The sequence below is a fragment of the Colletotrichum phormii genome (genome assembly GCF_030913505.1).
Source record: "Colletotrichum phormii strain CBS 102054 chromosome Unknown BDP81scaffold_6, whole genome shotgun sequence".
NCBI classification, from domain to species: domain Eukaryota; kingdom Fungi; phylum Ascomycota; class Sordariomycetes; order Glomerellales; family Glomerellaceae; genus Colletotrichum; species Colletotrichum phormii.
The window spans coordinates 363,661-383,638 of NW_026851448.1; the positions used below are offsets into that span (position 1 = coordinate 363,661).

The window sequence follows — 19,978 nt, forward strand, 5'->3', positions numbered from 1 at the left end:
GTCTATCGTGTCGAGCCGAAACCTTCCCGGGGTCTGGCTAGGTGAATCGATCAGGGCCAAGGGGACCCGGGTAAGCAGAGATTCGTGGTCTGATGTCGTGTGTAGTGACGTTTCTATGCTAGTGGAAGCCCCATGGAGGTTGCTGGACGCCCAGCATAAATTTAGGGTGTTGCCGCCTTTGTGCGTGGGTTCACCTATAGGTGACATTAGGACAAGGCTGGCGGCTTCTGCCCATTCTACTAGGTTTTCAGCGTCCGGGGAACTCGTGGCCTCGGGCTGCCACGTCTAATGGTGTAAGTTAAAATCCCCCGTAATCAGTACTCGATCCTCAGGTTTGGGTTACTAGGCCGCTAGGATGTTCCTGAGAGCCTGGCCAGATCGTAGAGAGCTACGAGGGGCGTTATATATGTTAATAACTATATGGACCTCCTTTGTTCTTAAGAGGAGTCATAAGAAGAGTAGGTCTATAGATAGATCGGGTAGAGGCCGTATTTATACGCCTCGTACCCTAGTTCCTTTACGGAGGTAAGTAAGTACCCTGGGACGGTCTTCGGTCCAGTTATCCATTAGGGTAAAAGTCTCAAAACCTGGGTAGTATCTTATAAGCCTCCTCTCCTCTAAACGGATAAACGGCTCTTATATTAGGAGTATATTAATCTAGGCTATGTAAGCTAGGTTTAGTACTATTTCGTAGGCGGGTGCCTACCTATATTCGCTTGTATGATTTGTAGGGTTTTAGAGGGCTATATTCTTTTTTTGTATCTTATTCGCCGGGGTATAGTCTATCGCTTATTCTTCTTTACGGGAATGTCGATGCGACTGCTGGGTCGTATTTCTCTATAATCTTTCTCCCTCAGCTCGGATGGCCCGTAGCTGAGCCTTATCCCTCCTCTGGACTACCCCCTTCACTACTTTGGGTTGGATAGGGCAAGTCGCATCGAAGGCGGCGTGAGGCCCGTTATACGACGGGCATTTAAAGGGGCAGTCGCAGCCATCGTAACCCTTAGTGCCGCCGTAGGGTGCCCGGTGTTGATCAGTTGTGTGGGAAGGAGAGCTGTACTTGAGGCATCTCTTCCTTCTGGTGTACGTTCGTTCGCTGTGAAAACCGCCGCAGCGGAGATATTGAGGAGACCTCTTCTCCTTCGGGAACTATAGGTTTATAAAAACGCTGGCCCTTATTAAACGGAGGCATCTTGGTAGTTGCCTTACGGCTTCTACTTTAAACTAGGCTATTACCGTGCCTAGCCTTTCGACTTCGTCCTTCCTAGAGAAGTGTGCTTTTTTAGGCTTGAGTTTCGTCGAGACCTGGATCTCTTCAAGGAGCTCCTCGGTCGTGATTTCTAGCTCAGTGTTAGTTACTAGATAATGCCTGGTATAAGGGACGTTTACGATATAGGCTCGGATCCAGGTATCGCGTTGCTCGATCGCTTACGCTTAGAGAAGGGCAGCGATCTGTTCTTTATTCTCTAGTAGGACTTTTACACCATCCATTAACGAAGGTAGGAGTACTAATCCTATCTTAACATAGTCGATCCCCTTAAGGGCTTCTCGGGCTTAGGGACTTAGCCTTTCCCGAACGAAGATATATATATCGTAGGCTTTCTCGTTCCGAAGCGGGCTTTTAGGCGATAGACGCGTAAAGACGTATAGATCCTTTAAGGCCGCCCGGTTTGTAGCTTGTTTTATAGCTTATTTAGCTAGCATTAGTTTATTTTATCTTCTAGATAGTGGCTGGCTCGCCGCCGCCGTATATAAACGGACTGGGGGCGGCTAGTTCTGGGTTATATACGAGGGATGCCCCTGGGAACTCAGGTCAGTCTCGCTAGGCACTGTGCTAATAGCGTGTATAGACCTTACTAGACCACGTTAATGCCGGTTTGAACGCTGTTTCTCCTCCTGAAGCTCTCTTTCCAAGGATTCGATCTTCGTCAAATAGTCTTTCAAAAACTATTCCCTCTCGGCGTCCCGACGTAGGAAGTCCTAGACAAGATTCGAAAGCTTATTAATCTCGTCTTTAAGCTCAGAATTATCCTGGTGGTTAACCTGCTTAACCACTCTGACCTTTGCAGTCGGCTTCCGGACTCGTCCCGACCGCCGAGATATACCGGCGTCCCCATAAACCATAATCGATGGCCCTACATCTAGGGAGACCGCCATAGTCGTGGAATTCAGCTCGTATGGGCTGATGTTGAGAGATGATAGTAGAGTGGGCCGTAGCCCTCTATAACCTTAACAATTACTAACAGTGGGTACCTTTCGAGGTATGTGTTCCTAGGCTCCGTACCTCAAAGGGACGGACTCCGTATATTTAGAATACGGCTTTCCTTATCTTATTATCACGTGACTTGCTCTATAGTTCTTCCGTTCCGTAGGGTGACGCATGTGTTCCCATAGTTCGTGTATTTGAACAGGAACGTTAGGTGAAGACGGTAGCCTGTAATATAGTTTAGATTAGTATAGACCATGTCGGCATAGCGCCCGGCACGTCCTTTTGTTACCAGACGTTAAATGCATCATCATCACCATAGTTCGTGTACTTATGGTGTGCCGTAGTCGCCGTGGTCCTGCGGGGCAGGCCCTGGACTTGGTCGTGCATGTTGGGTCGTAACATCAGGTCTCCCTTCCAAAGGTCTAGTCCCGTAGACCTATAAGTAGGTGTTTGTAGGCCCGGGTTGGGGTCCGTTAAGTTTGCTCGTTGCAATATGCTGACACAATGTCAGGTCGTGTCCAAAAACGTTACTCGAAAGATTCTGATTTAACGCTCCGATCGGCTTATGACGACGTATTTGATCGCTTTGGTTCTAACGACATTATGCCTTATACGCAATGCTTTCGTGCAAAGCGCGTATGTCGAATAGCTAAGGGTGCTAATACGTGTCAAGGTTATAAAAACCTAAAGCGTCCTTATGATGGTCTTGTCGTGGCATCGAGTCGTAAGTGTTCTTCTTGTTTTCTCTTCTGGGTAATACTAACGTGTTTTTGTAATACGGAGGCTAAGTAATCAGCGTCAAGAATGGGAGGAGAAGGAGGAGCAAGCTAGCGATGCCTTACTTGGTCTTCATAAGAAATTAACTTAGATCCAGTCTGAGGTTGCCAAGGCGGCGGGTCGTCTTACTCATATACGGGCTTTTCGGAGGAAGGTAAAGGAGCGACATATTAAGACGTTTGCTCGGGGTATACAGGAACTAGAGGAAGAGGATAACATTCTTCTTATATTAGATACGTATAAGCGGTAGATTATAAGCGATCTTTAGGCCGCTGGTGTTTCTAATGATGCGGACTGGTCTTCTTTTGGGATTGGCGATGAGTTTGCGAACCTGGGTCACTTAGTCCCGTCTTCCGATAATCGTTAAGGAGTTATCGGGAGTTCTGGAGGTTCGTAATAGGTTCCCATGTATTTTCCTCATGTCCGTAGTTTTTCCATTTAATCAAGAATTCTCGTGTCTCGTTCCTGACTCTGTGGTCGATAATTTGTTCGACTTCATACTCTGGTTGGTTTGATTCCATAACAATATAATCGTTCGTATACGAGCCTCGTGGTGCTGGCTCAAGGAGTGAGATGTGGAATACCGGGTGACACTTCATTATATCTGGTAGTCTCAATTCGGAATTGACTGGTGAGACTTTCTTAATGATCTCGAAAGGTCCAAGTTTCTTATAGTCCAATTTGTCGCTTGGTCGTTTCGTTTTGATGTTGCGTCGAAGGAGATAGGCGCTATCCCCCTCTTCTAAGGTTGGTCCTCCAATCCTTGATCTGTCGGCGTTTTTCTTCATACGCTGCCGTACAAATTCGAGGTCCTGAGATGCTTTCTTCTGGAGCTCTCTGAGTTTCGTCACGTCGGCCACGGCTTTCACGGCCTGTGGTCCCTATCGTGCTTCTCCGTACGCTGTTGGCTGGAATCCATAGTTAAGATAGAACGGGGATTCTCTCGTGCTCTCGCCAACTGCGCTATTATATGCGAATTGGGCCATTGGTAGTAGCGATACCCAATTATTCTGGTCGTAGTTCACATAATAACGAAGGTATGTTTCGAGGATTTGATTAATCCTTTCTGTCTGTCCGTCGGTCTGCGGGTGGAAAGAGGTTGATAGCTTATGGTCTGCACCGAGTTGCGAGATCAGGGATCTCCAAAACTTAGCGGTGAATAGCTTATCTCTGTTAGAGACAATTTCCTTTGGTAGACCGTGGTTGGTAACAATAGTCTTGAGGAAGGTATATGCCAGTTCCTCTGTATTGCTTGCTTCTTTATATGGTACGAAGTAGGCGAACTTGGTAAGTCGATCGACGATGACCAAGATACTATCGTACAGTACGTTCGTGAGTGGCTCTCTGGACTTTGGTAGTTTGACAATGAAGTCCCATGAGATTGAGTGCCATGCTTCGGGTGGTATCGGAAGCGGTTGCAGCTCTCCATAGGGCTTATGGGGGCTGTTCTTGCTCTTCTTGCAAATGTCGCAATCCTTGATTGCTTCGGCGACTTCTGCTCGCGTGGCAGACTTGTCGTAATGTTGTCGAATTCGTTTCCATGTCTTTGTGACGCCTTGGTGACCATGTGCCTTAGCACTATGAATTTCCATGATGAGCTCAGGGGTCATTCTTCCAGTCGGGCTGGTATTGACCTTCCTAGCTATCGTAAGGAGCTTCGTAGTAGGTACAAGGTTGCCATCGTCGTCGTGTTTGAGGATAACCTGTGTTTCCTCGGGGACCTTGACTTCGTGGTCAGGTCTTCTGCTGAGAGCGTCGGCTCTGCTGTTCTCTGAACCTTTTCTATAGATGATTCGGAAGTTGAATTCGGAGAGGAATTCGCTCCATCTAACTTGTCGTTTATTCAGGTTCTTATTCGTTATAAAGTTTGCAAGATTCTTGTGGTCTGTATAGACCGTGACTTCATGCTTGGTTCCTGATAACTGTGGCTTCTATTCTCGAAAGGCTTCGATTATGGCCATCAGTTCCTTATCGTGGATTTGCTAATTCAATTCTGCTCCGTGGAATGCTTTGGAGTAGAATGCGCAAGGGTAAAGTTTTCCTTGTTCGTCTCGTTGTCCTAGGACTGCTCCCATGGCGAAGTCTGAGGCATCGGTCTCGACTTCGAATAGTGTCCTTAGATCTGGGATCATAGTGGTTGGTTCGGAAACCACCATGTTCTTGACTTTAACGAATGCTTCCTCGCATTTATCGTCCCATACGAATGGCGTGTCCTTTCGTGTCAGGTTGTTGAGAGGTCTGACTATGCTAGCGTAGTCCTTGAGGAATCGTCGATAGAAATTGACGAATCCTAGGAATTCTTGAACGTTCTTGACGTTCTGAGGAGTAGGCCAGTCCTTGACTGCTTCTACCTTCGATTCTTGCATGTGGATTTCTCCGGGTGTGATCGTGTATCCGAGGAAGTCGACTCGTTGCGTATGGAATTCGCATTTATCGGGTTCAGCGAAGAGTTTCGCGTCCTGTAGCTTTTGGAATACCTTATGGACGTGTTCCCTGTGTATCTCCATGTTTGGGGAGAAGATGAGGACGTCGTCGATGTAAACAACGACGAAGATGTCTACATATTCTCTGAGAACATGGTTTGCCATTGTCTGGAACGTGGCGGGTGCATTGGTGAGTCCAAAGGGCATGACGAGGTACTCGAAGAGTCCTCTGCGGGTTCGGAATGCTGTTTTCCATTCGTCTCCTTCCTTAATTCGAATCTGGTTGAATGCTTCCTTGAGATCTATCTTGGTGAACCATTGGGCTCCGTGTAATAGATCTCTAAGCTCTGTGATGAGGGGTAGGGGGTAGCAATTCTTTCTAGTAATTGCATTAAGTCCTCTATAGTCGATTACAGGTCTCAGTTTCTTCTTCCCCTTCTTCGGGACGAAAAAGAGTGGTGCTCCAGCGGGTGATAATAAGGGTCTAATGTGCCCTTTTGCGAGCTTTTCGTCGATGTATTCGTTAAGCTCTTCCTGCTCTTGTTGGTTCATAGGGTACAATGGGTAGAACTTTGGCTGCATTCCTTCTTTGAGTTCGATCTCCATGTCCCAGCTGCTGTGTTCTGGCAGTCCTGTTCCTTCCTTGGAAACGAACAGTTTGCTGTACTTCCGGTACTCCTCGGGTATAGTCTGGAGTGGGTTCGATCCCTGATCGCCCGTGCCGGGTGCTAACGACCTGGTAGGCTCTACGTGTCTGACGTAGGCAATGTATTTCGTCTGTTCGTCAGGTGTTGCGTAAGACTCGTTTGAACCCTGTTTCTTAGGTCGTTCAGTGACTGAATCTGTCCATTGGATGTGGCCATTCACCCAATCTATCCGTAGATTGTGCTTTCGTAACCACGAGATTCCTAGGATGACATCGATGTCTCCGATCTCCGTGATGTCATACTGGAGTTGTTCTGGATGATTGTTAACGTGTGTCGTGAGGTGTACGGTCTCGCGAGTGACAAGTCCTTCGTCATACCCAACTCTTTCTCCTTCTACATTCTGTAGGGTATAAGGTTCTTCCTTCTGTACCCATAGAAGGTCTAACCTATTTATTATTTTTAGTGATATGAAGGTTCGTTAAGCGCCGCTATTAATAATCGCGCGCATATCGTGTCCGTTTATCTAGAGTCTCACTCTCAAATGTTCGTCGTTAAGATATGTTATTAAGCATAGGCGCTTATCCTTGCTCTCCGCCTTTCGTTGTCTCTTATCGATTGGCGTTTCTAGTTTTTTATCATTCTATTTCTCAGTCTGACGTCTTGTTCGATTTGTTCTTGGTATTCTCTCCAGGCCTTTGCCTTGGGTAAGTAGTAGATCTGGTACTGGTCGTATCTACAGTCGTCCTATTCTACGTATTCGCTATTCAAGAATTACATAGGAAAGTTTGGATCAGGTCCAAAGGTTGCCTAATTATTATCTTCAAAGGATAATAGTATCTAGCTCGTGAGTTAGTCATCTACGTAGATATCCTTGATTAGCTTATCGTTAATTCTTCGTAGGTAGAATCGAGAGTCTCTTTTGGGTGAGAGGTGCCAAAGGCACCTGTCGTCCAGGCATTCTGCCCAGAAGAGTTCCTTATAAAAGGGGTCCTTAAGGTCGAGTAGGGGGTGATCCTTAGGCGTATAAGGCGTTACCAGGTTCTTCTTATGGTCAGAAGTCCCATAAAGTTCGACCGTCTAATCGTCGTCGTATAGGTGAATATGGTTGCACCGAGATTCGTCAAGGTCCTCTTTAGAACTAGTATCGTCAACGCTAGGCAGTACCTTATAATCGATCTCCGTCTAAGTACATCGTCGAGCGACGTCGCGAGGTTCGTCCGAGTCGTAAGGTGAATTTTCACCTTCGTCAAATAGGTATAAGCTAGAACCGAAGGCTAGTTCTAGTCTATTTATTCGGAAGTCGTTTCTTCCGTTCTTGTCCATTCCGAAATCAAGGTTCTTTCCCTTGATAATTTAGATTCTATGTTCGCGGTCGAGGTCTTCGAGTTCCCTGGCTGGGATCTCTTTGTTAAGTTGGGATTGTTGACGCAGGGTGGAAGCTCTCAGAGGCCAACTGCAGTTAGGGGTAGAATGATGAATTACTGAAATCTGCTCCTCCCTCGACGTGTACTCCCTGCGCTGTATATATATCTGAGCTGCTCCTTTGTTGCTTGGACTCCTTACTACCTCTTACTAGCCCCTATCCGGGAGGGCTCTGACACTCTTCTTCCAGTTAAAGTAGGGATTTCTTATCCTTCGTAATCATTCTTTTCTGGAGTCTTCCTCCGACTGCTGCGAGTGTTTAAGCTCGTCTCGGATGGCTGCTAGGTTATGTCCTGACGGCTTCGTAGGCCGTAGACAATATCTGAATGCATTCCTTGTTATAATACTCGAGGGTCTTCGGTCGTTGCGTGACCTCTTGTCTACTTGTCATAACGAGGGTCTTGATGCTAGCGGGCTCCTTAGGGTACCATCCCGTGTTTTCCTTACTGTCTTAATAGGTAAGGCAGTTATCGTCGTAGCATACTATCCAAGAGATTTGCTTATAAGGAATTTCCTTAGTAGCGACCCTGATCTATTTCTCGGGCATAGGTCGCTGCTAGATCCTTCTGGGTTATTAACAGTTGCGGGACATATGTCCTAGCTTGTCGCAATTGTAGCACCTGAAGACTTCCTTCTAGTACGGTTGTTCTCGTTTGGCCATACTAAGGTCCATCGGTCCACTATAGTATCCATAGGCCGTGGTTTATCGATTCTGCTAATAGTTATTTCTAAGGCGGTTCTATCCTTAGAAGCGCGGTTGATAGCGTTTCCTAGTGTTTGCTTGCGGGACTTGTTTCCTTTCCCTTCGTCATTCGTAAAGTCGATTATCAAGCTTAATAGCTAGTTCGACGTATTTTAAGAAGTCGTTAGGTCTATCTTGTCAAAACAGTTCGTCCTTAACTTCCTCCTTAAGCCCTTTATAGAACATAAAGATCTTAGCGTTAACGTGAATGATAAGCGAGTGAGACAGACAAGTGAGTGAGACACAAAACTGCGCCGATGAGATAAACTGGCTTCCATATCAACATCAACAGCATCAATTCAATTCAAACTACTCATAATCCTCATCTTCAGACATCTCTTCAATAAACTGGCACGTTCGTGAATTGTGTCCCGGGTGACCACAAACGCCACACCGTCGCTGACCTGTCTCGGCCCTCAGTTTGCGACCACTAGTACGACGCATTTCCTCCTGAACCTGCGCAGTCACATCTTTCTGTGACTGTATATCTGCTGCGTCAGCTACAGTAAGACTTCCTCCATGTTGTAGGCGTGTTTTCTTAGTTCTCCGTCGTCGACTGAGTTGGTTATTCTCGTCTCTAAGAATCTGTACCTCAGATCTAAGTAAGGCTACTTGGTGCATGATGCCTCTTGTACCTTTAGAAAGTCGTTCAACAGCCTCGCAAATAGAGGATGGGGAGCTGCTTTGGTGACGAGTGATCCGACTCTTAATAAAGTTGGTTTGAGAGCTTGCCTCTACTGGGTTGTTTGGTGTCCTTGAAACCCAAGGCGGAGGTGTCTGTGGTAGTGATGCTGGAGGCGTTGGAGTGTGTAGCCGGATATCCAGCTTTGATAGGACGCTTTCTGCACTCAGAGGAACAAGCCCAGCTCCTCTAAAACCCCCTTGGATGTTTTTTTCAGTCATCGCTTGACTAAATGCGCTGCGATATGCAGGAAAGAAGTCCTCCTTTGAGATGTGGGTTACGCCCCGCCGCATCTTATCCTCAATTTGTTGCCCATACGCCGTCTTTAGCGGACCAAAGCACCCAACGTCAAGGGGCTGGAGTAGATGAGACGAATGAGGCGGCATACAAAGTGTAACGATCTTGTTTGCCTTGCAATATAGCTCAAAGTCTGTTGAGTGGTGACTTTCGTGCCCGTCGACGACGAGGAGGCGATATTGGCCTCTCAAACGTGGTTTCGTATGACGATCATAGTGCTGGATCCAATCTAGGCCTCTTTCATTTGTTGTCCATCCGTTTTCTGACGTCGCAATGACCCAGTCGTCCGGGAAACCTGACTCTGTATACCAGGTTGAGAGGTGATATTGGCCTGCAACGATGATGTACGGCGGGACGTTATAGCCTTGCGAGTTGATGGCTTGAATCACTGTAACCCATTCTCGATTACCAGGCTGCGCCATTTTTGTGTTTGAACGCCTTTCAGTACTTGTGACAACCATGCCAGATGCAATCTGGCCCATCATAAAGCCAGTCTCATCAAAGTTGTAGATATCAAACTCATCGATACCATACTTCGCGATTGTGTTCTTCACAAGAGCGAACCAGCCGCGAATAGCCTCTGCATCCTCGCATTGGGCCCTCTTGTAGTCGTACCTCCGAAAAAACCGCGTCCGCAATTGTGGTTGTCGTTTGACGAAGTTTAAGGCCCAGCGCTTCCCAACCGGAGGCGCGTCGCGATCAGCAAGCAGTCGATCAGCCATTTCTTGCACACCACGGATCCGGGGAGGGAATGATCGGGCATCTAGATCGAGAATGTGATCAACTAACGTCTGCTCTTCTAGCAAAGTAAGATTCCTCGAGTTCGGTATCCTGTCGCTTCGAGATGTAGAGCCCTTCAATCGTCGACTCAATGTTGCATGGCTGACCGAGTACATCGTAGCTGCAGCCCGTGCACTAAGCTCTGGATTGATTCTGATAGCTTGAAGGGCCAGCTGTATGCCTGACTCATTACTTCTGGATGCCATGATGTGTTGTGGAAGAAACGTCTCCATTTGTGTTGAAGCATCATCGGCGCAGTTTTGTGTCTCACTCGCTTGTCTGTCTCACTCGCTTATCATTCACGTTATCGGAATAGTTAAGTCGGGCGCAGATTCGTCTAAAATCTATAGCATAATACGAGGCTGATCCTTTCTATCGAAGGTTTAAAAGCTCTCGTTCGTATTATCGTTCTTCATCTAGTTCCTAAAACAGAGATAGAAGTACTTTCTCGAATCCGTGTAATCTTTCGAAGATACCTTGAGTCTCTGGTTTAAGAGTGTTCTAGTCGCTAGTTATCATAAAGTCGGTAAGATATGGTTCGAACTATGCGAGAGCTTTTCCCTTCAAAAAGGAGGCGGCATAGATAACTGTCGGAACGGCAAGGCTGATAAGGAGCAATGGGCAGGTATCGTGGGCTGGCTGGCGCCTGCCCTGGGCGAAGTGGGACAACTGGCTTAGTCACCACGGCCGGTTAAGGTGGGGCAACCACCCAGGCTGTCACCACCTACTTCGACCGACCCCTGCCCACAATGTAAATAGAAAGAACAAGAACAACAACAGCAATTATCACGGACATCGACGTGATTGTTGCCGAAGATACATCCTCATGAGGAAACGTATCACGCCTGTGATACCAACAATAACCTTTTCGGCTTCATCCTTAAAGTTCATTCCGTAGAAGCGTTGGTAGGCTCTGACTTGCGTAAGGAATCCCTTCAGTTATCCTGGGGCTCCGTCAAAGGCTTAAGGTGAGTTGAGTCTAAGCTTCTCTCGTCCGTTATGCGGCGTAGTAATGATGTTAGCAGCACCGAAGAGGGTATTAACTTCCTCCGTAAGGTAGTCTACTTCCTTGGTCTTGATCTCAAGTCGTTCCATGGCGTCATTAAACATCTATTACATCATGGCAATGTCGGAGTCGTTCTTCTTAATCTTCTTCTATAGTGCTATATAGACCTTACGAGTAAAGCTAATTTCTTCTTCCGAGTCTTCGACGTCCTTTATTTCTTCGTCCAGGGTTTTGGCGGGCGTAGAGGCCTTACCCTTAGAGTCGTTGGAGGAGGTGGACGGGGTAGATTTAGAAGACATCGTCGTTCTTACTATTAGCAGTTTCGTAGGGTCAACTTACTGAACAGGAGCAATTAAAGTATTACGAAGTAGGGGTAGTTTGCAGAAGTTGAGGCTGCGGAACTGGTAACAGTAATCGTAGTCGTGGAACCGGGAAAAGAGATAAGACACTCCCGCGCTCCTATAGGCCAATTGCGCTCTTGGCCGTCCTCGGAAAAGGCTTGGAGAGACTCATCGCCAGACGACTTGCCTGGATCGTAGTTAAATATCGTGTTCTGTACGATCAATAGTTTGAAGTACTCCCTCTTCGCTCTTATAACGACCTTATCGCAGCGGCTATCTACGATATCGAGTACGCCTGGTAAAGAGGCCTGGTTACCTCTATGCTTACGCTCGATATAAAAGGGGCTTTTGACGCCATGCTCCTAGGACGACTGGTCCGACGCCTTTGCAAATAAGGATGGCCGGAGAACCTCGTACGCTGGGTCTTAAGTTTTGTTACCGGAAGGAGAGCAAGAATAAGGCTTGATGGGGAGGTAGGAGACGTCTTCGGTCTCGAATACGGACTACTATAAGGCTCACCCGTGTCTCCTATTCTGTTCATACTCTATATTAAACCTCTTTTTAAGCTAGGCATAGCTCGCCTAAGAAGGAAGCGATCTCGTTTTAGCTATGCCGATAACGTCGCTATCTTAGTAAGCTCAATATTATTAGAGAATAACTATAATAGCCTAACTAAGGAATAGAAAGAAACCTTAGGATAGGGCGCGACGGAAGGAATCACTTTTGACCTTAATAAGTCCGAACTAATCTACTTCACTAAGAGACAAAAAGACGGAAACCTATTAATCATAGTAGGTTTGCCGGATGGGAGGTATTATATAATTTAGGCTATTAAAGAAGGCTCTTCTCTACGCTGGCTCGGCGTTCACTTCGACCGTAAACTCATATTCAAGAGTCACGTAAGAAACCTCTCCGTAAAAGCATATTAAGTAATTAATGGACTATGGGGACTAGGGAATACTATCTGGGGCGCGCCTGCATATTTACTTCGTCGAGCGATCACCTCTTATATATTACCCACTTAGTACTATATATCTAAAATATGGTAGCCCGGCAAGAGCCGGATAAAGAATAGACGTACTATCTTAAACGGGGTTGGTAGTCTGCTACACCAACTAGACGCGACGCAAACTAAAGCTATTAGAGCGATGGTCCCCGTATACAGAACTACGCCTGTACCGATCCTACAGCGCGAGGCGGCTCTACCCCCAGCAGAGGTAATACTGGACGCGAAGCTCTACACAGCGTCCACCAGAATCCATCGTCTGGACGAGCGACACCCTCTCCGAACGAGACTCAGGGACAAATCAGGACCAGACTCACGGCTACGACGAATGGCAAGCCTCGTAAGCAAAAATACCGAATACATCGATCCGTTAGAATTCCCCCCTTGGGAGCAACTAGCGGACTGGCAGACAGCCCTCGCCAGGGTCGGCTACGAACCTAATAAGACCAAAGAAGAACAGGCCCTCTCCTTTATAGGCAAGATAGCAACTTTCTCTAAGCGGGATATTATTATCTATACTAACGGGTCCTAGATATCGGACGGCAGTAATACCTCCGCCGGAGCAGGCTGGGTAGGGTACTAAGCTACACGGCAGATCTTCCGCGGATCCGAACTACTCGGCTCCTAAACTGAGGTGTATGACGCGGAGGTATATACTGCGTATTACGGCCTAATGGAAGCTACCCGGGCTCCTACGGCTCGTATGGTAGATAACGTCCATATCTACCTCGATAACCTCGCAGTCGCGGCTAGATTATACTCCTAGAGCATAGGAAGCAGCTAGGCTAGAGTTAGGGCCTTTAATAGGCTCTCTTCCTCCTGGACTCGGAGATAAAGAGAGAGCTGGATAACCCCCGGCAGGGTTTATGTTTGGTAGTGCCCTGGGTATACGGGAGTACTAGGAAATAAAGAAGCGGATGCTCTAGCCAAGGAAGCCTGCAAACTAATCCCAAAATCATAACCACAGCCCTTATTAGCGCACCTAGAAAGGCAAGCTAAAGTAGCTACCTTCCAAGCCTTTGCTAGAAAATGGCTGTCCTAATGCCCTCGGCAATATGCCGGCCTCGAGATAATTCTTCACCCCAAGCCGCCCGAACTCCGCCTCCCTCGGCACTTACTAGGAAGGCTATACGCAGCAAGATCCCATCATGGAGACTTTGCAGCATACTACGAGAGATTCGCTCATCAAGATGCGTTGCTCAACTGCAGCTGTGGGAAACCCAAGACACCAGTCCATTTTCTACTTCTATAAACATAGACGCAAGGCTATACCGCGCTACCTCCGCCAACGTATGGCCAAAGCAAGCATTGATTTCTTATTAGGTTCTACTAAGGGAGCCTCTCTTTTATACGAATAGATAGAGGAGACCAATTTCTTTTCCGAAATTTGCCCGAGTCATTGAACAGGAACGTTAGGTGAAGACGGTAGCCTGTAACATAGTTTAGATTAGCATAGACCATGTCGGCATAGCGCCCGGCACGTCCTTTTGTTACTAGACGTTAAATATATCATTATCATCATCACCTTTGAGGTACGGACCCCGTATGTTCAGAATACGGAATCCGTACGGTAAACATACGGATAAAGTATATGTTCAGAATCAAGACTTGTATATAGGATGGACTCGAGCCGGACTCTAGGACAGACTTTCCATAGCTCTTCAGCAATTAACTTCGTATCAGGATTAACCTCCGCTTTCAGCTATCACCTTGACAAGACTACGATTGATCACCGAAGCCTTACCAACCCTTACGATTGACAGACATAGCTTCCCTGAAGCTATCCCCGACTACGAATACTGTTACCAGTTCCGCAGCCTCAACTTCTGCAAACTACCCCTACGACTAGCTGGCCGTAACAAAGCTCTAGATAATAGACCGTATATACGGCTTTAGTTCCTTATTATAGGAGGAAATAAGGTTATTTAGGGTATTAGGAAGGAGGCGGTATACTATATCGTACTTAGATTAGGCCGTATTAGTATGTTAAAGTGCCGTGGTGGCGGTGGAGGGTACTTTGCTTCCCTGTGATATACGAGGATAGGATAGGAACGGCGCTAATGGGCGTGGCGGTAGCGTGTGCGGGCGTGATAGGGTTAAAAGGGGGTCCGGTAGCGAGCTGTCGGCATACCGAGAGCTTTTAAGGCCTCTCTGAGGCCTCGCGGGCGGTGCGCTCGCGTCTGGCTACGAGGCTATCGCGGGCGATAATTCGTAACTTGGGTGCAGGAAGTGGTGTTAGTGGGTGGGTGTAGGCCCGGGCAAGACACTAACAGTGGGTGTCTCACGCGGGTGATGCGTGCGGGAAGTGTTTTTCTGAAAGTCAGGGCTCCGGTGTTCAATTTGTAGATTTCTTGGATAATAGGGGGAAGGAAGCTCCCCATTCTAGAAGCCCCGACTCAGTGACCACCATACTCCCTCCGATGATTATCCTTGGGGACCCAGCTCGCACTCAAATCTTGAGCGCTGTTGGTTCCCAGTGATACGAAACTTCTCAATTCATGTGATCCTTCCACGGGAACAATGTTGCCGTCTTCATCTACGGCCGTTACCTTGCTAAGGTGGAATACAGCTGGGATGAAAGTGACGAGAAAAATGAGAGCGGCATCAAAGACGTACAGAAACACCTCGGTTGTTTGTAAGCTGAAGACATAGATGATTAGTGGCCAGGAAAAGAAGTCCAAGATTCGACATAACTCACTATCCATCGTAACCTTGAATGTACTCAATGACGCAAAAAAGTGAACGGACCAAGACCAGTACGCTGACGCCATATAATATCCAAAGAAACTTCTCCCAAGAGGCGGCGTGTCTCAGATCTTGCCCTCGCTCTTGAGCAATACGCCAGTGGAGGACCGCTGTGACGGCAATGAAAAGAGCAAAGCCAATGAGCTGAATGAAAAGACCAACGATGATGACGTTTTCTCCCAGCTGAATCTTGCTCGGCGACTTTGCATTAGTGAGGATACCCCCACCTCCACTCTGTACCAGAAAAGAGAGGACATCGTTGGTGATGAAGACCTTAGTAAGAATCGTCGGTTTGATTGGGCTGTAGTCTTGGCCGTTTGATACGATAATAAGCCGTCCTGGCATGCCGTAGATGGATGCCGCGAGCAATGACGGGGCGATGAGCAGCATGAGAGATTGTAGTGCGTAAGGCATCACCTGCCAATTCGGTGTTTGGGCTGCCGATATGGCACGAGCAACGTACCCAAGGATTTCGCAGACAATGCCGACGATAAATGGGATGAAGAAGCGGGTTCGTTTCTTGTAAAGGAGAATCGCGTGAGCGGCGAGAGTTGAAGAAAACAGGACGACGAAGACGCAAGCGGCAGCCATCGAGGGGTTGTATAAGTAAAGAGATGCCATGACCTGGCTGTCGCTTCGGTGATGTAGCGATGTCATGGTGGTTCGGGTATCGGCAGAAAATAGTTTGATATTTATGATTGCGTCTCAAGAATGACTCTTCGTAATTGATTGAGAAAGGTAACGGCTTCTAGGATGTTCGTTTTGTAATTTCTTCAATGGTCTGTCATTCCTCGAACTTCTCACTTATATACATGAAAATTTCTGGCCAGCGAGATGCCGGGTCACTCACAAGAAGAATTAGCTAGCAAGTTTTCTCTCGGTCTGGATTCTGCCTTGTGATATTCAACTCCGCTTCTGCCCTAGAATAGCACGATTGTGGATTGAGCGTATAGAATTCTCCGTCCTTGAGGGTATGTAGCGTCTTCCATATAGAAGTTGTAACCCCCCTGGGCTACGGTTTGCTAGAGTCAATTTTTTGATCAACATCCATTGTGGTGGCGCAGTAATTGTTTGGTGATCGTCAATTTCCTTTCGAAGTCAGAAGTTGCGTCGCTCCTCTTATCAGACTAGAGAACTTCGATTTCGGCCCTTAAAAAGATGGATCCTAGTTCGCAAGTGGCCAAGGGCCCGAGATACACGTAAATGCTTGTATTATGGAGAATTGTGGAGATACGCGTATTCAGTCCCGAGTCATCAGGGGTATGAATACAACGTCAATGAATGCTCAGCCAGATAATTAAATAGTTGGACCCTGCTTTGTGCAGCCCGGCAATGTTGTCAGCCGCTGACCGGACTTAACGCAATCCTTAACGTCAGATTCAGAGGGATGTTCGAATCATGACATGGAAAGCCTTATCCTTTTCATGGCCGGCATTTCACCTCTTGAAAGCAGCTCAAGAGAAACAAACTCAAAAGAAGCTCTCCCAAAACATATCCAGTCGCAATGTTACGTCGTCAACACAAGAAGAGCCGTAAAGGATGCACTGAGTGTAAACGGCGACATATGCGGGTAAGCTATTCCTCGACCCAGCATTGCCATTGGGTCTCTTCCATGTCCCTTCTCAAGTTATCTCTTGTGCATACTTAGTATCCAATAGACTGACATCCTCTGGGACAGTGTGATGAACAACGGCCCACATGCTTCAACTGCATCAAGGCCGACCGTCTCTGCTCTTTTGCCGACGAGCCATACATAGGGGTAAGTCAGCCACACCCGGCCGCATAAAATACGTGTAACTCACCAACTCAAACAAGGGCGATGATAAGTCCCCTGGATCGGATCATCATTCTGCTGGGGCATCGCCAGATATCCAGCAAAACGGAGACCCCGACGCTGTCAACATGCTTCACATGGAACTGCTCCTCCATTTCAGCTTTGACGTCTACGTCCCCGAATTTGATGCCAGCCTTGGGAGACCTGCGACCGAGCTGGTTTTGAAGATCGCCCAGGAGGCCCTTTCTTGATGCAAGGGGTCCTGGCCATGTCTGCGCGCCACCTTTCCATTATCCGGCCCGAGAGGTCGGCGCTTTACCTCGATCAGGCAGTTAGGCTACAGACCAGAGCGATCAAAATGTTCAACATGACGCACAATGAAGGAGGCAGGGAGAAATGTGTAGCCCGGCTTCTGTTTTCCTCCGTCCTCGGCCGCCACATCTTGGCCGACGTGCTTCGTGATGACGGCTTGGACTTCCCCAATTTCCTGTCCCGCTTCACTCAAGGCGTCAGAATTCATGGCGGAGTCAAAGCTGTCGCCGCTCAACAAAATTGGGTTTCACTTCTAGAGACAGAATTTGGTCCGTTGATGACCAGGGGGTTGGCTGCGGATATGTGCGACCAAATCATTGAGCCAAACGAGGTTTTGCAGTCTCTCATAGCTCACTCACCCAACTTTAATGAGGAAGAAAGGTCAGCGTGTGAGATGGCACTTCGACTAGTAGATACGGGCCTCCACGACCTGAGAGATCCGACTAGGGTTGAGTGTGGACGGCGGATGATGTTTACCTGGTCGATCATGGTACCGGATCGTTACATTTCCCTTCTGGAACGCCAGATTCCGGAGGCGCTGGTGGTGTTAGCAAGATACAGCATGTTCCTGCACTTTGGTAGGAGCTTTTGGCAGATCGGAGAAGGTGGGCCGTATCTTCTTCATGCCATCAGTGCTTATCTAGGACCAATGTGGCAGCCCTGGCTATCGTGACCGGAAGAAATCCAGGATGTTGCGTACGGTGCATCGTCGGGGACGGAAGGAAATCTTCATGTATGATGATCTGAGAAAGAATGTATATTCAAAATTTAATAGACATTATAGACAGAAATCGTATGAAATCAGCTTCTTGCCATCCGAAAATGTTCTCAACTCGGCTCAAAACACCGAGAGCAAATAGCATCAGAGATTTGATGACCGATCAATCTATGGAATCTCTCGATCCTCAATCCTTCAGATCGCTCGGGCTCTGACCAAGATGGTTATGAACAAATGATTGAACTGTTCACAACTTGGGGTTGAATTTGCCACGGATCCGCTCTCCAAAGACATAAAATGACACAGAATTGGAACAAGACTCAGTGCAATGAATCCCAATAAACTGTTCCCCCAACCAAGGCCCAAAGCCTCATACATTTCCAGCCCGGACAAGGGTAATAAGGCACCAAGAAGCGACCTCAAAATTGTCAGTGCCGCTGTCACAGACGCGGCATACTGCGGATAGGCATCAATGAGATAGTTTTGGATGCAGGTTTATCATGTTGTCAGCACATGTTTACAAGAATTATCAAACCGTTTCAGACTTACCATCGTGCCCATCAGTCCGATACACATAACCATGACGCCGAACATTGGAACAATCCAATGAGTCCCATTCTGGACCGTCCAGCCGTAAAGGAACAAACCGAATGGCAAAGCTAGCGCACAAGGAACAGTCATGATTGGTTTCAGTCGGTCTTCGGGCTTGTGCTCCAGACCTCTGGCTTTTGTACGCTTCACGATCAAGTCTGTCAGCTGCCCGAAACCGATCACGCCAATGACCATGCCGATACCAGCGGGAAGAAAAGAGAGGCCACTTGAGCCTTCGTCAAATCCATAGTGCTCTGTGTAGATGCCGTAGGGTATATATGGCGTTAATTGCTGCCCGTAATTAACGGCGTCGTTTTTGCGACAGTAGACAAAGGTGAAAGTTGCGACCAGGAGGTACAGAATTCCGTAAGATATAGCGATGTATAGGGCGTTGAGAGTTACTACTGGAGTGGCTACTAAGAGCTTGATCGGGCGAATGGCAGCAAGACGGAGTTTCTCTGACATAGGGGTCTTTTGCTCGAGCCTGCTACGGATCTCTTTATTTTGAGTCTTCTTCCGAAGACGACTGGCCTTGCTCTCCAGTAAGGCAGGAGGGTACGTTTCGCGTGATCCAAGAATTGAGACAGGTATGAATGTTCCTGCCTGCAGAAGCAGCGTGAGTTTCGAAAGGTCTCAACTATGTGTCGTAAGGCTGAGAGAGATGAACCCACCAGAATGCTAATAAGCCAAAACACCCACCTCCATCCAGCGGCGCGAATGAGATAACCACCAGCGACCGGCCCTACACATGGGCCCAACAAGGGACCCAGTGCCCAGATGGAGACAGCCCTGCCTCGCTTTTCGGGCGGCATCATGTCTGCGATGCTTCCGCTTCCAATGGTGAGGGGAACAACGCCAGATAGACCCATAAAAAGACGAAAAGCAAGCAACATCCCGATGCTATTGCTCAATGCTGTCCCAATCGTGAATACTGTGAAGAGGATATTCCCGAAGGTGTAGAGATATCTACGGCCGTAAAGTTCACTCATCGGGGCGACAAGGAGAGGACCAAGGGCAAATCCAAGAACGTAGATCGAGAGCAGAAAGGTGGCAGTGATAGAGCTATCGTCGTGAAATTCTTTCATGATAAGGGGAATGCCAGGCGCGAACATCGAGGAACCCAAAGGCCTGAACAAGTCAGTACCAACCATGAAGAGTATTTTTAATAGCTAGAAGCCTGAGAATTACTAACGTGACTATGCTGAGAAGAGACAAGATGGCGATGTTCAACCCCTTCTTCTTATCTGACCAGTTCAAGGGATGCTCGGGTCGTCCTGCCCGCCCCAATCGACAACAAAAGCTTCTCCACTCACTTCGTGGAGAGCTTCGGGATCATTGTTCTGTATGGAGGACTTCGAGGCAAGATTTTGAGCTTGTGACTCTTTCGTATTTGGGCGGATCATCTCGAGGGCTTTAGGAGCAGCTTTCGAATCCAATGTTTCTGCCATGACTGCAAACCAGAAATCTCGCTCTAGAAGAGAGAAGTTGAGGATGCTCCTGCACCTA

General features: G+C 47.6%; 5 protein-coding genes across 5 annotated transcripts; 3 read left to right on the forward strand and 2 right to left on the reverse strand.

Annotated features, from left to right (window-relative positions):
* The first annotated feature begins 2,470 nt into the window (after window positions 1-2,470).
* Window positions 2,471-3,335, forward strand: BDP81DRAFT_514032 (uncharacterized protein). The gene is made up of 2 exons (XM_060595830.1): window positions 2,471-2,937; window positions 2,993-3,335. The coding sequence occupies exons 1-2, from the start codon at window positions 2,714-2,716 to the stop codon at window positions 3,075-3,077; spliced, it is 309 nt and encodes a 102-aa protein (XP_060447300.1). The 5' UTR covers window positions 2,471-2,713; the 3' UTR covers window positions 3,078-3,335.
* An 11,393-nt stretch (window positions 3,336-14,728) lies between these two features.
* BDP81DRAFT_314236 (RTA1 like protein-domain-containing protein) lies at window positions 14,729-15,698 on the reverse strand (the record flags this gene model as incomplete). The annotated part of the gene is made up of 2 exons (XM_060583980.1): window positions 14,729-14,972; window positions 15,031-15,698. 2 exons carry the CDS (start codon window positions 15,696-15,698, stop codon window positions 14,729-14,731), a joined length of 912 nt encoding a protein of 303 aa, XP_060447301.1.
* An 883-nt stretch (window positions 15,699-16,581) lies between these two features.
* BDP81DRAFT_392133 (uncharacterized protein) lies at window positions 16,582-17,102 on the forward strand (the record flags this gene model as incomplete). Its single annotated transcript, XM_060587664.1, has 3 exons — window positions 16,582-16,647; window positions 16,756-16,836; window positions 16,893-17,102. The coding sequence occupies 3 exons, from the start codon at window positions 16,582-16,584 to the stop codon at window positions 17,100-17,102; spliced, it is 357 nt and encodes a 118-aa protein (XP_060447302.1).
* Window positions 17,102-17,836, forward strand: BDP81DRAFT_459365 (uncharacterized protein; the record flags this gene model as incomplete). Its single annotated transcript, XM_060593529.1, has 1 exon — window positions 17,102-17,836. The coding sequence occupies one exon, from the start codon at window positions 17,102-17,104 to the stop codon at window positions 17,834-17,836; it is 735 nt and encodes a 244-aa protein (XP_060447303.1).
* BDP81DRAFT_459366 (major facilitator superfamily domain-containing protein) lies at window positions 17,828-19,920 on the reverse strand (the record flags this gene model as incomplete). Its single annotated transcript, XM_060593530.1, has 6 exons — window positions 17,828-17,906; window positions 18,174-18,337; window positions 18,431-19,075; window positions 19,144-19,600; window positions 19,665-19,796; window positions 19,826-19,920. 6 exons carry the CDS (start codon window positions 19,918-19,920, stop codon window positions 17,828-17,830), a joined length of 1,572 nt encoding a protein of 523 aa, XP_060447304.1.
* Window positions 19,921-19,978: the final 58 nt, after the last annotated feature.